At 36.6% G+C, this 16,321-nt stretch overlaps 1 protein-coding gene across 1 annotated transcript; it reads left to right on the top strand.

Moving 5' to 3' along the window:
• Positions 1 to 19: 19 nt before the first annotated feature.
• Positions 20 to 12,871, top strand: LOC125680911 (proteasome subunit beta type-1-like). The gene is made up of 6 exons (XM_048920710.2): positions 20 to 192; positions 3,372 to 3,479; positions 6,998 to 7,079; positions 9,386 to 9,515; positions 11,724 to 11,830; positions 12,544 to 12,871. The coding sequence occupies exons 1-6, from the start codon at positions 113 to 115 to the stop codon at positions 12,727 to 12,729; spliced, it is 693 nt and encodes a 230-aa protein (XP_048776667.1). The 5' UTR covers positions 20 to 112; the 3' UTR covers positions 12,730 to 12,871.
• Positions 12,872 to 16,321: the final 3,450 nt, after the last annotated feature.

Below are 16,321 nucleotides of genomic sequence, written 5' to 3'. Positions count from 1 at the left end.
GTTAAGCTAATGATTGTACGGCTTATTCAAAATCGCATACCGGAACTGACCATTTTCAAGAAAAGCAAGTCACAGTGGTGGTGGAGAGAAACAATAATATTAAAAGCCGAAGATGATGGACCCTGTTATAAGCGATGAATCCTCCTATAAACCAAAGCAGACGTATTTCAGTCCATATGCCATGAATGGAGGGTAATGAAAAATATATGTGCACGAAATTTATAGAAGTTGTAATAATGGAAATACAGCGCGGCGTGTAGTCCGAAATATCTGACGTTTTCCTGGCCTTTTTATGATTTGGATATTTACCGTGTCAGGAAAACGTCAGAACAGGCGCCATTATGTAAACTGGAAATTCAGCTGGAGGCGGCATTCTCGGGCCGATTTTAAATACTTTGGAGTCGAATTCAATGTTAAACTCTTAATTTCTAAATCAATCAATAAAACGATGCTTCTTGTCAGAGATGGGGCGATTACATTGTAAATGTAATTGATTACGATTACTTTGAAAATCTATGATTACGATTACACATATTTTGAAAGTAATTGATTACAATTACGATTACTGTGAAAAGTAATCATGATTACATGCTTTTGAACAAGAAAAACAACAAATATTTACTGGTTTTATTAATAAGATACATTGTATAATACACTTATTAGTTATTATTAATTAGGAGTGAGCTCATACTCATTAAGTAACAATAGATCAATGAGATGTACAGTAAATGATACAGGGTATACTAGTTCAGATTATTAAGTTTAATTTAAACAGATTTAGACCTTAGTTGCTATTGAATACATGCAAATACTGTAAGTATAATATCATATAGATATGGATAAATCTTATGATGGCACACATAACATACATAAGCTCTAACTGTTATCTATTAAATAATTATTTTAATATAAATATAAAGTAATCATTGTAATCATTATTGTAATCATAAATTACGATTACTTTGCCAAAGTAATTGATTACGATTACGATTACTTTGCTTTAAAAACAAATGTAATCAATTACGATTACTTAAAAAAATGTAATCGATTGTAATCAATTACGATTACTGATTACGATTACCCCATCTCTGCTTCTTGTACTTACTAACATCACTCCAAAATTCGATAACAGAAGCACACAATTGTAGTCAACCGAATTTTCGCTGTCATTTGAGCGAACGAGTCACGTGACTCAAAACAACTCGACGGTTTGTTAAAATGTTTTCATGAGGCTGTTTATGTGATGAAAGAACCCATAAAATCGATATTAGTAAGTACAAGAAGCTTCGTTTTATTGTTTAATTATGAGTTTAACACTGAATTTGGCTTTTTAGTATTTAAATTCGGCCCGAGAATGCCGCCTCCAGGTGGAGGCGGTGAATTTCCAGTTTACGTAATGGCGTCAGTTTTGACGTTTTCCTGACACGGTAAATATCCAAATCATAAAAAAAGCCAGGAAAACGTCAGATATTTCGGACTACGCGGCGTGGTGCTGAAAATTGATTAACCTCTTATGTTTTTACGATATTTAAGAATTGAACAGCACTTTTGAGCTGTTCATGGTCAATATGAACAAATTTGGATTTGATACACATTCTGTGAAACGTGCTAGCGATTTGCCGAGAATTTGCCTTAAATCCAAATCCGCTCACATTGACCATGAACAACTCAAAAGTGCTGTTCATTTCTTACATTTATATTCATTTACTAAATCACTGTTTCTTTACATTGCTTCTGTAAGTCATGAAATATTTTGTTGCATAAAACAAATTAAAATCTGCCTATAACACAGACTTCGCGCTTAATGATATTTACCACAAGCCTATCAGTCAAGTAAGAGTGCAAAATTTGGTAGCCCAAATAAAATTTTAGGAGCCCAAATGCTATACAAGAATGATTCAACATGATTTGAAGTTTGAACATTTTTATTAGATATTACAATACAAGTTTAAGATGAGAGTTCAAGCCCTCTTTCAACTTCTAATTCTGTCATTTCAGTCAGATTCTCCGGAATCCTCCAATGTTTTAATTCTTCTAGTTCTTCATCATCATTCTCATCCTAAATAAGTAAAAAAAAAACTAGGGTCATCAACTAATTCTCATACATTCTGAACGTCTGATCCGACTGGTTATGGTTTTTCACTTTGGGGTAAAATGCTTGCGCCATTTTCTATTTTCATGTTCACTTACAGAATCAATTCTGAATTATCCGAGCCGGACACGAACTCACAATTTGCAATGCTTTCCTTTTTGCACCAGATGCAAAATACGAGACCATCATTGTATTCAAACCAGAGGCAGTTTTTCTGCCAAACACGCTGATCATTTTCTTTGTTGCTTTGCTTCCTCATACTTCTTAGTGCCAACTTTCTCTTCCTCTGTAAGAACTTCACTGATTTCCTACCAGGAATCTCACTCTAATCTCCGCCGGAAATATGCACTGGCCCCCTGGGCATGCATGTTAATAATTTTTGGTAGCCCGATCCCGATTTTACTAGCCATGGTCATCGGGCTACAGCTTAATTTCGAAGGCTAATAACACAGTCGTATTGTAACATACGTCGAAACATAGACATGACGTCACACTTCGTCTTACTTTGCCTTTTATCAACATTGCATGGTGCACTGTATTTTGTATTCTCATAGCCTCATCGACTTCTCTTCGCAAGCATTCATGTTTTCATTCTGGAAAATGTTTAAAATGCCGAAGTCGGTGACGGTTTATGCTTCAACCGACGTTTCGACTCGGATGTGCCTGGATTTACACAATAGACAACTTGTTTTCAAACATTTAACAGTAATGCACAAAACCGTCACAAGGAAATCAAAACTTACTTTCTTTTAATCCATTTTCAACATGCCCCTGTCCCGGGTGTAAATCACAACTCTGATTATGTCAGCCTGCTTTTCTAGATGGTGTATTTTAGGGTAACATATGCTGATGAAAGAATTTTGATGCATGCATTTTCATGAATATTTTCTGTTTATGAATTCTCTAGCAGATTTTGCATTCAAAATTCCATTGCATTATATATATATATGGAAAAGCAGTCCTACATTATCATAGAATATCATCATTTCTGCACTTAAATTTTATATGTACATGTAGTAGCTAAAGCTTAAAAGATTAATGTTCTGAAGGAAATTCAGAGGGAGAAAAATGGTTTTTTGAATTCTTGCATATTCTGTCCAGGAGTAACAGACTTTGCAGGAAATTAAGCTTTTTAGTTTGCAACTCTCATATAAATCTATAGGGCTATTGTGGATTTAGACTCATAATATAATTAAAAGTGTAGCCTCTTTTCTCCCATCAGGCAAAAAAATATACTGTACTTGGTTCTTGCTTTTACTTAGAACTGATTTCTTTTCAGGACTTGCTTGGCAGTAGCTGGAGAAGATTTTGTTGTTGTGGGTTCAGACACAAGGCTAAGTCAAGGATTTTCCATCCACACAAGGGATTTACCAAAAACCTATCAACTGTAAGTAACAGGTCTGCTCACCTAAGTCAATGGCTCAAATGAGCTTTTCTAATTAAATCTGGTCCTTTGTTGGTCCATTTATTCATCTGTATTTGACTTCTTGAAAACTACAATACAATGATACCCAAACACAAAGTTGCACAAAGTACAATTGGTAAGTAAAACTGATATTTGGTTCAATGATGGACCATATCGTCATTCATATAGAAAAAATAATATGGGATCTCTCAGAGTTCTTGAAATTTCTTTTGAGGTGTCAGATATTTGGTCTGACACTGTTAGAAATAGTGTCAGCCCAAATAAAATTTTGTCAGTCCAGAAAAATAAACATTGCTTTTGAGTTATCTATAAATTTTATTTATAATCAACTACATGTAAGATTGTATTCAATCTCCATCTCAGCTATAAGTTCATGAATTTTCCTTTCATACCCTTTCTCATCTTCCTCACACTCTAAATCTTCCTCAATTCACTGAGTCACTTTCTTTCTTTTTTTTTTTCTCATCCTCCTCTTCTCTCTCACCCTCCATTTTTTTCTCTTTATCCTGTCTATTCCTCTCAACTTCTTTCTCATCTTCCTCTGCAATCGTTTAAACTACTCTCTTCCTTAGGCCCGGGTGTAGTTGGTCTCGTGACTTTGAGCAGATGGGTGTCACTTAGCAGTAGGTAAAACTGCATCAAACAAAAGCCATTGTCTCCAGGGCTCGAAATTAACATATGTCCGTCAGTCTGTGACTGGTTTAAAGTCTGGCGGACTGACTGACATTTGTTTTAGTCAGTCCGATGGGACTGGTTAGTTTTGTAAAGCATCATTTTGGAAAATATACTTATGAAATCTTAAACACACATTTGGCATCTTCTGCATATATCAGACAAATCTTGATTCGTAAATATAAATCCTACATAAGTACTACAATGTTGTCAGGCATATTGAGTTAAATTTCATTTTAATAACATTAACGAAATATGTTTCTAATTATTTCTGGAAAACTTGGTTGGACTGGTAAATTTTTGCTCGGACTGGTTGAAATTATACCCCATCAGTCCGGCTGGACTGGTGACATAAAAAGTTAGCTTCAATGCCTGGTCTCCCAGATTGCCAGGCGGAGATACAATCGGTTTGTTCCTCACGTTTACGTTTCAATGCCTTGCCGGATTTAGCATCGGTTTGAAAATTTATGGGGCACGTGGCCGCCATTTTTCCTGGTAAAAAATGGACGTCGATCCTGATCTTATATCGGCCATCAGGACCGACAATTTAAGTAACTTATGTCGGACATTTGCTACTTTTATCGGATAATCTGACATTACCGACACTTTTCAAGAACTCTGATCTCTAGAATTACTCTCTCAAACTGGTATGTCAAAGAATACAACTTGTGCTTATTATTACCTAGCAACAAATTTGCAGAGTATGTAGTAACTTGTCCATGTGTGGGGAGAAGAAGATCTATCTCAGGGTCAAAAGTAGTGATGAAACGATTGTCGCCAATGATCGATTGTCGGATGTTCAGAGATCTATGACGCTACTAATTGATTACAAAGTAAAAGTCACGAACATCATTGACACACACACTCAAAATCCGGAAATCACTTTTCAATTTTGTTCAGATTTTATTTTCTATATATAAATATATGTCAAACCCGATAAAAACAAAACAAGCAAACAAAATGGCTGGAGAAGTGAAGGACAGTAACAACAATGCCATTCAACAGATAAATAAAGGAGTCTGTTTCTGATATATTTGAGACATTGTGATTTTAAATAAATTTCATTACTTGATATATTGAAATTCTGATTTATTTACCTGTGAACAAAAGAAATATAAAAGCAGAATTTAAATGTCCATATTTTCAATGATTCTGTTATCTATTTTAAGGAAAAAACCACTTTTAAAAATGACAATTCCAATTATAATCGATTACATGTGTCCGATTATTACCGATAATCAATTATGGTTTTTGGTCTTATTGGCAATTGCCCATCAATAGTGAAAAGATCATAGGTTAAGTTGTTGTGGACAACATAAAAGAAGTACCATGATTATATTGCTGGTGGGGAGAGATACAATATTCCTATTGGGTTTTTTTTTAGTGAAACTCATAGGTCAACTTACATTCAGTAAAGAAATATAAAAATGTGAATAGGATACCATTTATCTTCAGTCTCACTCTTGCTATGAACCAAACAGTCAATAGACCATTAGCAAAGGAGTAATTCAATAGAGGTGTGGACTCTAAAGAGAATATCATTTGATCTTTCAGCTTTATACATGTACACAAGATGAAGGATTGGGATAGGTCAAAGGCTTAATTAAGTGAGCTTTTCTAATCAAAATTTGTCCGGCATCTGTTGTTAACTTTTCACATTTTCATCTTCATTGCCAGAACCATTGGACCAATTTCAAGAAAACTTTACACAAATCATCCTGGGTAAAGGGGATTCAACTTTTTTCAAATGAAGGGACATGCCCCCTTCAAAGGGGAGATAAGCAAAGGGCAAAATTAGGGTGGGTCATCTAAAAGTCTTCCTCTCAAGAACCACTGGGCTTAGAAATATTGAAATTTACTCGAAAGCTTCCTGACATAGTGTAGATTCAAATTTGTTCACAATGGTTCCCAGGGATAGGATGAGGTTAAATTAGGGGATCAAAATTTTGCATGGGATTATATAACAAAACATCTTCTTTTCAAGAACAATGGGGCTATGATTAGTCAATTTAATATGCAAGCATCCACAGATAGTGCAGATTCAATTTTTGTTCAAATTTAGAGCCCTGGGGGGTATGATGGAGTCACAGTAGGTGAATATAGAGGGGTCATCCTTAGAAATCTTTATCTTAGTAACAGCAGGGGGCCATGATTAGGTTATAATAATGTGCAAGCATCCCCAGGTAGTTCAGATTCAAGTTTATGCAAATCATGACTCCTAATGGTAGGGTGGGGCTACAATAGGGAATCAATGTTTTCCATCAGAATATATAGGAAAACATCTTTAAAAAATTTCATCTCAACAACAGCAGGACCATTATTAGTTTTTTCTTCAAATTGTTGGGTGGATCAAATTTTACATAATGCATGTATACAGGAAAGAAAATCTTTTAAAAAGTCTTCTCCAGAACAGCAAGGTCATGTTAGTCATATTGATATTAAAACATCCCCATATTGTGTGAATTTAAGTTTAGTTTATGTTGTAACCCTTTGGGGCTATGTTTGGGTACAATTTAGGATTGAAAATTTTTATTAGAATAATGATTAAAAATTCTTTTTGAAATCATGAAAGCTGAACAACAGCAGTACCAGAGGGGTTCAAGTGAGCGATATGGCCCGTGAGCCTCTTGTTTCATCAGATAATTGTAGTTATGCTGCGAAACCTCTCAAGAAAGACATTTTTTGATATTATAAATTGTACAAATCTCCTATTGTAATATACATCAAAAGTATGCAAACCATGGTTCCTAGAAAGGTTTTAACGAATATACATGTAGGAGTACCTTCCCTTGTATCTTTTATTCCAGAACAAATTCAACACTCTTGGGGGCATGTGGATTCCATGGTGATGTCTTGACTTTAACAAAAGTTTTGAATGCTCGTTTAAAGGTAAGAATTTTTGTCTCTTTTATGTATGCATTAAAAAAAAGAAGAGTTGTCTTATTAGCAATAGCACCTTTTGGAAATAAGAAAGAAGGATAGCAAGTGTGCTTAAAAGGTAAACATTATCGGTTAGGTTGTATTTAGCTTTGTATGGCTTGTCGAAACTAATGACAACTTGTTGATCAGTCAGCATAGTCAATTATTAAAATTTTCATTTTCATAGGAATGAGTTAGCCTAATCTGATTTCTCTAAAACAACGTAAAGCTCTGCCATAAAGTGGTAGACATAGTTTAGGTTTTCACTATGCTTGTAGATTTAGAGCTGATTTTTTATTGCACATTTATTGAGCAAGTTTGTTTCAGTTACATCAGCAGGGTTATTATAGCTTGTGAATTTTAAGAATTTTAAAAAAGACATGCAGATGTTGATCTGATCTTTTAGTGTAATGACATGTGATGAGTTATAATAGGGACTGTTGTCACTTTACTAGCTATGACATCATAGCCTACTTAACTATGTTACATCTTGTAGTAAGCTATATTATAGATGTATGTACATTGTGATGTCACAGTGATAAGGCTCTCAAACCCAAGCAAAGGAAAAAATTTCCGAGGTTTCATTTTTTCTCTCGAATTTCTCTCCAATTCTTCAAATTTGAAAGAAATATTCAGAATAGATTTGATTTTGTATTATTCTTTGGAATTCTTAAATATTAATCAAAATTGAATGTACCATTTAAGTGAATATGATGATAAAAGGCAGTTACAGTAAGTAGTGTGACTGCATGAAGTTAAAAGTCATCATAGATGACTTTTAGGTAAGCTTGAGCACTTCATATTCCTATGAAGTATTAAGTCCATAAGAATTGTTTATTCAATATATTTGAAGATAACACCATTGACACTCTTCTCATAAAATGTGTCTGTAACAATAGTGAAAACAGGGTTTTACATAAAAAAATTCACACATCTTTCAAATAGTGCACAATGCTCTCTGTACTGTGCGCTATTCAAAGATCTGCATTTTAATCACACTGTGTTTGCTGTAATCGTGTTTTGCTGTATGAGGAAAATTCATTGGCAAATTATTTTTCATGCTGCTGTCCTCTCTATCAGTCATTGATTCAGTGAGTTGTGAGATTGTATGGAGTTTTCCTTACACAAAGAATATTCACTCAATGAAACCATGACACTGTCAGCTGCAATTTTCCGTAAGACCAGTGACTTTATCATCCACTGCAGAGTGGGAAAAAAAGGAACAGTATGACTTTTTTAGCTCACCTGAGCCGAAGACCCAAGTGAGCTTTTCTGATCAAAATTTGTCCGTTGTCTGTTGTCGTCATTGTAAACTTTTCACATTTTCATCTTCTTCAGAACCACTTGGTCAATTTCAACCAAACTTGACACAAATCATCCTTGGGTGAAGGGCTTTCAAGTTTGTTCAAATGAAGGGCCATGCCCCCTTCAAAGGGGAGATAATCACAAAAATGCAAAAATAGGTTGGGGTCATTTAAAAATCTTCTTAAGAACCACTGGACCAGTGGAGCTGACATTTACATGAAAGCTTCCTGACATAGTGCAGATTCAAGTTTGTTCAAATCATGGCCCCTGGGGGTAGGATGGGGCCACAATAGGGGGATCAAAGTTTTACATTGAAATATATAGGGAAAATCTTTAAAATTCTTCATCTCAAGAACCACTGAGCCAGAAGAGCTACAATTTACATAAAAGCTTTCTGACATAGTGCAGATTCAAATTTGTTCAAATCATGGCCCGCTGGGGGTAGGTTGGGGTCAGAATAGGGGATCAAAGTTTTACAGGGGAATGAATAGAGAAAATCTTTAAAAAGCTTCTTCTCAAGAACCACTGAGCCAAAAGAGCTGACATTTACATGAAAGCTTCCTGACATAGTGCAGATTCAAGTTTTTTCTAATGATGGTCCCCGGGGTTATGGTGGGGCCACAATAGGGGTAAAAGTTTTACATGCGAGTACATGTATATACATGTAGGGACACCTTTAAAAATCTTCCTCCCAAGAAGATATGGGCCAAGGTGACTCAAGTGAGTGATGTGGTCCATGGGCCTCTTATAATATGATACCTGACAAGATCAAGATGTACAAGCCTTAGAATGTATGTAATCTGAGGCTATGATATTAAATCAACATTTATAAATAAAGGGCCAGTAATTTTTTAAAGGACTAGCAACTGTTTAGGTTAGCAGGGCCAAAGCTGACATGAAGAAATACTATACTGTGAACAATGTTGTATTAAATTTTAAGTGGTTTATTATTTTCTATTGAAAAATTGTAGATGTTTGAACATGAGCACCACAAAAAGATGACAACATCTGAAATAGCAGCGATGCTGTCAACAATGTTGTATCACAGAAGATTCTTTCCTTACTATGTGTACAACTTGATTGCAGGACTAGATGAAGAAGGTATTTTTCTTAAAAGATATTTCATACCTCAAAGCTTTTCTGATTAATGTTTGTTCTTCATTGCTTGTTTGCTCTTCTTCCTGAGAACCTTTGGACAAATTTCAACCTAACTTGTTGTAAAACATGCTTGGATAAAGTTTGACCTGCCTCCTTCCAAGGGGGAAATGATTAAGAAATAGTAAAAATTAATTGCTCAAATGATAATCTTTTTAAAAAAATTATTGAACCAGAAAAAGTTGATTGAAATCTTCCTTATATACTGAAGATTCAAATATGTTCTAACCATGAGAAAATTTTGTCGAAAACCAAAGGGTGCAGTACATGTATGTCAAATTAGTAAGTAAACATCTTTGTTTATTCAAACATTGATTCACAGACCAGGAGAGTCTACGGTAGGCATTCATTTTTTTCCCTCAAAGTTGAAAGTTTTTATAGGAATTTATAATAAAATTTTTATCATGAAGGTACAAATTGTCAAATTAGTACTAGTATGCAGGGATTCTCATTTATTGTAAATACATCTCATTTCTCAAAGGAATTTCCATGTCAGAATATCCCTCTGTATTCTTTTCTCAAGAAACACAAGAATACATCATATCAAGTTAATATGCAAGTCTCCTCTGGTAATGTACATTCAAGATTGTCTACAGTATGACCCCTGACACAATAAATTGGATTTCATGTTTTAAATGAGAAATTGCTATCATGCCTTCTAATGTACCTTCAGATTCAAGATATTTCACATCTTGATCCTCTGGTTCAAGGTCATTATTGGGATTTCATATACTCCATGCAAACAAAGTTGGGGAGGGTGTGTATGTTAGGAATCATCATGTATATCTGTATGCCTGTCCATTTTTGTAGGGGGGTATACTGGAATCGGGTTGTCCGTCCGTCCGTCTGTAGACGCAATGGTTTCCGGGCTTTAACACATTATCCTTTCCACCTACCGTCACCATATCATATATATGGACTACCCATGGGATGAAGATGTTCCCTATCGATTTTGGGGTCCAAAGGTCAAGCACACTGGACATCGAAGTAGCAATATGGTTTCCGGGCTCTAAAGCGTTATCCTTTCCACCTACCGTCACCATATCATACATATGGACTACCCATGGGATGAAGATGTTCCCTATGGATTTTGGGGTCAAAAAAAGGTCAAAGGTCAAGCGCACTGGACATCGAAGTAGCAATATGGTTTCCGGGCTCTAAAGCCTTATCCTTTCCACCTACAGTCACCATATCATACATATGGACTACCCATGGGATGAAGATGTTCCCTATCGATTTTGGGGTCAAAAGGTCAAAGGTCACGCGCACTGGACATCGAAGTAGCAATATGGTTCGGTTTGTCATGCCATATGTTTTTTACACTCAAAAAAGAGGTAGTTTATACCTATTACCAACACCCTTTGGGAGATTGGGGTAAACGGGGGGGGGGGGAGTATTCTTAGTGAGCATTGTTTTATTCTCATACTTGGCACAGAATGGCATATAACCAGCACAGAATGGCATATAACCAGTTGATGTTTTATGAACCCAAACCCAAACCACTGTCATTTGGCCAAGGTCAAAGTAACTGATGGAAAAGAATTGAAATTTTTGTCCAGGCCATAATTTTTTAACAAAGTTAGATATATACATGTGATTGCCTGTCTTTACTCTGAATCGGGGTTATATGGCAAAGTCAATGGTCCAAAAATATTTAATCATTATGGTGGGATTAGCTTTGTAATGGAGTGACATTAGAAGCTCATTCTTAGCACAAAAATTGCCCATGGTCAGATGATGTGTCTTGACCTTTAACCATGGTCACCTGGCCAAAGTCAAGGTCACTGGTAAAGAAAAAGTTGGGGTCTAAACTTTGTATCAGACATAGAAATGCATACTTGGCAAACATCTTACTTAAAAACTTATGGTGTGTCTTGACCCTAAAAGAAAATCATTGGGCTTGTAAAATGTCAAGTTTACAGGGGTAAACAGTTTTAGAATTTGCTACATTTCTAATAGTAAGCCCATAAGTATAGCACAAGTTTTCATGGGCAAAATGTAGATGGTCAGATGAGTGATGTGGCCTATGGCTTTCTCATTTATACATAATTATATGGATGTATGTATTTTGATCAATATACATGTATCCTGTATGAACTAAAATGAAAGTTTAATACATAGGTAGTAGTGTGTTATAATAGATTCTTTTGACAGGTAAAGGTGTGGTGTACAGTTTTGACCCTGTGGGATCCTATGGATCAGATGGTTACCGAGCCAGGGGATCTGCAGCTGCCATGTTACAGCCTCTGTTAGATAACCAGGTATGAAATCATAAACAGTCCGTCGTAACGACATAATTTGTATTCATAGTTACATGTATATGGTGTTCTGAGACATCGGTTTTCTTGACTTTTGTCATATACGGTACATCACGTACTGTGGAATCAGTAAATTTTATGGGGGCTCATTTTTTGTGGATTTTGTAGGTACCTCTATATCACAAGTTTCAATCAAACCACAACAAAATGCACTATTTATATAATGTTTCAATTTACAAAAGGTATATCCACAAAATGACTTTAAAATAAACACCCTAGGAAATCTTGAGAAACCATGAAATCCCCCCCCCCCCCTCCCCTCCCCTCCCCTCAGTGATTCCATGGTATATGCTTGAACACAAACTGAAAGTGAGTCTTATTTCAAGAATGTCCATGAGGATTCTACCTTTGTCTTACTTACTGTGGAATCATCATTGTTCGTGTGAGATTGATGTTTGTGGATTTTGTGGGTCACTCTTACCCATGAATTTACATGTCCTCGTACATTTTTTTAAACCAACGAGAGTTATCTCTCCTAGTGAAATCGTATCGCTTACCCACGAAATTACATCCCTACGAACCAGCAAAATTTTTCTTATCCCCAAACATTGGCCCCCGTGAATTTAAAATGATTCCACAGTATTCTATAGTGTATATAAAATTAGATTGTTTTTAAAAGATTTTTGTAATCATCAATGTTTTCAATTGTTTTTCAGATTGGACTGAAAAATCAGCAGAATGTCCCAAGAGTACCACTGTCAAAAGAAAAAGTTATTAAGTTAGTAAAGGATGTTTTTATTTCTGCAGCGGAACGTGATATTTATACTGGAGATGCTGTGGTAGTTCGTGTCATTACCAAGGATGGCACTACCACAGAGAGGTTCCCACTCAGGCGAGATTAACAACATTTCGGTGATAGTTCTGATTTTTAAGCTACGAACAATGTAGACTAGATGTTATTCATCATGGATGACATTCAATTCAGTGTCCATTTCATAAAGAATGAAAATTATTTCATTTGTTCATTAAATTTTTTGTATTAAATGGAATATTTCTTTTATTCTTGTAGATGAATTTTTGGGGTATATGATATAACTATAAGGTTATCCATAGCACCATGCAGTCCAAATGTATTTCGAATAGGCCTATTTCTTTTACTTGCTATCCGTTTTTATCCCACACCCGGCGTCTTGTGTTAACATTTTCACATTTCAGTTTCTTAAACTGCTTTTCCAAATTTGACCAAATTGAATGTGTAACATCTGTAGGGGAAGGGGAACTTAAAATTGTGAAATTCAGGGAAATTTATGCTCTATCGGGTGGTGCCATTCATTTGGGAGAGCGGCGCACTTATATGTATGTTATTAAACGGAGTTGTAGCTAAAGTGCCTTAGTAACCTAAGTGTGTGGGCTGTATAGAGAATAGTCCTAGCGCCCAGGGAAAAGCAGTGAGCCGTAAAAACAGGCATGTGGGCTGTGTGATATGTATGGGCGTAGGTGCCTGGGAGAAAATACCAATACAAGTAGGACGCGAAAGCTGAGATAATTGAGGTAGATGAGCAACCCTCGAAATGACGACACCGGAAATGAGCTAAAATCGGGGCCTTAATTTTAACGCCATTTCAAGTCACAAAGTAGTCTAGGTCACCTACACGATTGTCAATGCAGTGTTTTACGAGACAAACGTCTAGAAGCATTCTACGATAAACATTTACACTCCATAACGAGCCTTATCCGAATTCTGATAAAGCAGCTGATTGGTTGATACATAACGATGACGGACGCAGTCGAACAGAAGTTAAACAAAGTTTTATCAAATTTAAAAATCGAATTCTCGCTGAAACCTTTACAGAAATAGTGTTTACTTAAATTAGCAAATAGGTCAGACGTGTTGGCAGTATTACCAATAGGCTATGGGAAATCGCTATTGTATACGATTCTACCACAATTAATGTTTGAAGAGGACCTGCATAGTAATACTAGTTCTCGTGAAGTCAGCATAATTCTGGTCATATCGCCACTGGGGGGGGGGGGGGGGGGGGGGGGGGGGGGGGATATGTATGTTATCAAGCGGGGTTGTAGCTAAAGTGCCTTAGTAACCCAAGTGTGTGGGCTGTATAGAGAATATTCCTAGCGCCCAGGGGAAAGCAGTGAGCCGTAAAAACAGGCATGTGGGCTGTGTGATATGTATGGGCGTAGGTGCCTGGGAGAAAATACCAATGCAAGTAGGCCGCGAAAACTGAGATAATTGAGGTAGATGAGCACCCCCCGAAATTACGACACCGGAAATGAGCTAAAATCGGGGCCTTAATTTTAACGCCATTTCAAGTCACAAAGAGATCAGACTGGATTCGCTCGGTGCACAGAAGCCTGCTAACCGATGTCATAGCCGAAAACCGCGTGAAAATCGCTTTAGGAATGAGTTTTAGGCGTTTCATTGAAAATAAGTGACAACAATGGAGCTTTTCTATTGTGACGTCACAGTCGTCTCTTAGATGTGCGAACAATGGTAACTAGGAGAATCGGGTGGGATTCTTTGATTGATCGTATTTCCTTTATTTGGGGTGGAATTTCGTACTCGAAACACTCAATCGACAGGGAATATTATTTTCTATCGGCTGGTGGCACTCATTTGGGGGAGCGACGCACGAATATGAATGTTATCAAGCGGAATTGTAGCTAAAGTGCCTTAGTAACCTAAGTGTGTGGGCTGTATAGAGAATATTCCTAGCGCCCAGGGGAAAGCAGTGAGCCGTAAAAACAGGCATGTGGGCTGTGTGATATGTATGGGCGTAGGTGCCTGGGAGAAAATACCAATGCAAGTAGGCCGCGAAAACTGAGATAATTGAGGTAGATGAGCACCCCCCGAAATTACGACACCGGAAATGAGCTAAAATCGGGGCCTTAATTTTAAGGTGATGACTAGATGGTATCCCTCAAAAGCAGGTGACCCACGAGTTACTTGCCCCTGATCATAGATGGAAAGATAAGTCGTACGTCGAATAATATTTCGTAAAGAAATGTGTTTACGATGAAGAAGGCAAAGAAAATTGTTGGGATTTTTTACTAATTAAGATTATTAATTAAACCCTAATTAGCTGAACTATTAAAAATGTAAGAAAGAAATAAAGCAATGAACGCAATATGGAGAGAAATACGATTTGATAGAAAGTGTACAGAGTATTATTTAATTAACATAATTAATCAAACCCTAATATTCGCTCAGATGTTAAAAACAGTAAGAAATTTTATATAAAAAACTGTAAGGGGCGAGATCAAAAGATTGATTTCGGATAAAAATCTAAATTCAAATAGTAAGGGGGAGGAGGGGGGGGGGGGTGTTAAAACTTCTGTAAGTTTCTCTCATCCGACATCGATTACACATTAGTCGAAAAAGGAGAAAGAAAAGTGACTTAAAACTACATGACGATATTACATTTTAATGAACATTTGATAGTTAAGTTTTAATCTACACTTTCATTTGTGAATAAACAGAAGATAGGGTATACAGAGTTATTTATACTCGTTTGTTCTTACTTGTTAATCGATTATAGTTTAAACACTCATCATATCTAGTGAACTTTCGATCTCGCCCCTAGGAAGTAGATAAAACAGCGAATGCAACATGGAAAAAATAATATTTAATAAGAAGTCTTATTAAAAGCAAAACTAATGATATCTAGCGGTGGTCAAAGTAACATATCTTTAGAAATTATTTTTGAAAGTACAGAAGGGTATTTTTGATCAAAAGTTAATCATAGAAATTATTTTAATTACCCCCCCCCCCCCCCCCCCCTCATTCAGTACACAAAATCAACTCAAAACTTTCATTCTACATTATAACTCACTAAAAAGACCATTCCTCAAAACCTGCTTTTGGATATCGAGTTAATTATTAAGACCAAACTAACTCAAGATCCAGGGCGATATAAACACCTACTTTTGAGGGATACCAGATAAGCTTTGCCACCCAGCGAGGCCTATGCTAGCCCTGCCTTTCAGGGATACCAAGTTACTTAATAGGGCTCAACTAGCTCAGGTTCCCGGGCGATCTAAACACCTACTTTTGAGGGATACCAGATAAGCTTTACCACCCAGCGAGCCCTATGCTAGACCTGCCTTTCAGGGATACCAAGTTAATTATCCAGCCTCAACTAGCCCGGGTAACCGGGCGATCTAAACAACTACTTTTGAGGGATACCAGATAAGCATTACCACCCAGCGAGCCCTATGCTAGACCTGCCTTTCAGGGATACAAAGTTCATTAATAGGGCTCAACTAGCTCAGGTTCCCGGGCGATCTAAACACCTACTTTTGAGGGATACCAGATAAGCTTTACCACCCAGCGAGCCCTATGCTAGACCTGCTTTTCAGGGATACTGAGTTAATTATCAAGGCTCAACTAGCCCGGGTTCCTGGGCCCTAAAGTCACCTACTTTTCAGGGATACCAGATAAGCTTTACCACCCAGCGAGCCCTATGCTAGACCTGCCTT

Source organism: Ostrea edulis, chromosome 2, assembly GCF_947568905.1.
Source record: "Ostrea edulis chromosome 2, xbOstEdul1.1, whole genome shotgun sequence".
NCBI lineage: Eukaryota > Metazoa > Mollusca > Bivalvia > Ostreida > Ostreidae > Ostrea > Ostrea edulis.
This window is presented reverse-complemented; position numbering and strand designations above follow the sequence as displayed.

Bases quoted from the DNA above. Each gene is read 5' to 3' on its own strand.
- LOC125680911 (XM_048920710.2), top strand. From the start codon at position 113: ATGATGGACCCTGTTATAAGCGATGAATCCTCCTATAAACCAAAGCAG. The intron at 9,516-11,723 runs GTATTTTTCTTA...TTCTTTTGACAG, and splicing joins TGCAGGACTAGATGAAGAAG to GTAAAGGTGTGGTGTACAGT. The intron at 11,831-12,543 runs GTATGAAATCAT...ATTGTTTTTCAG, and splicing joins AGCCTCTGTTAGATAACCAG to ATTGGACTGAAAAATCAGCA.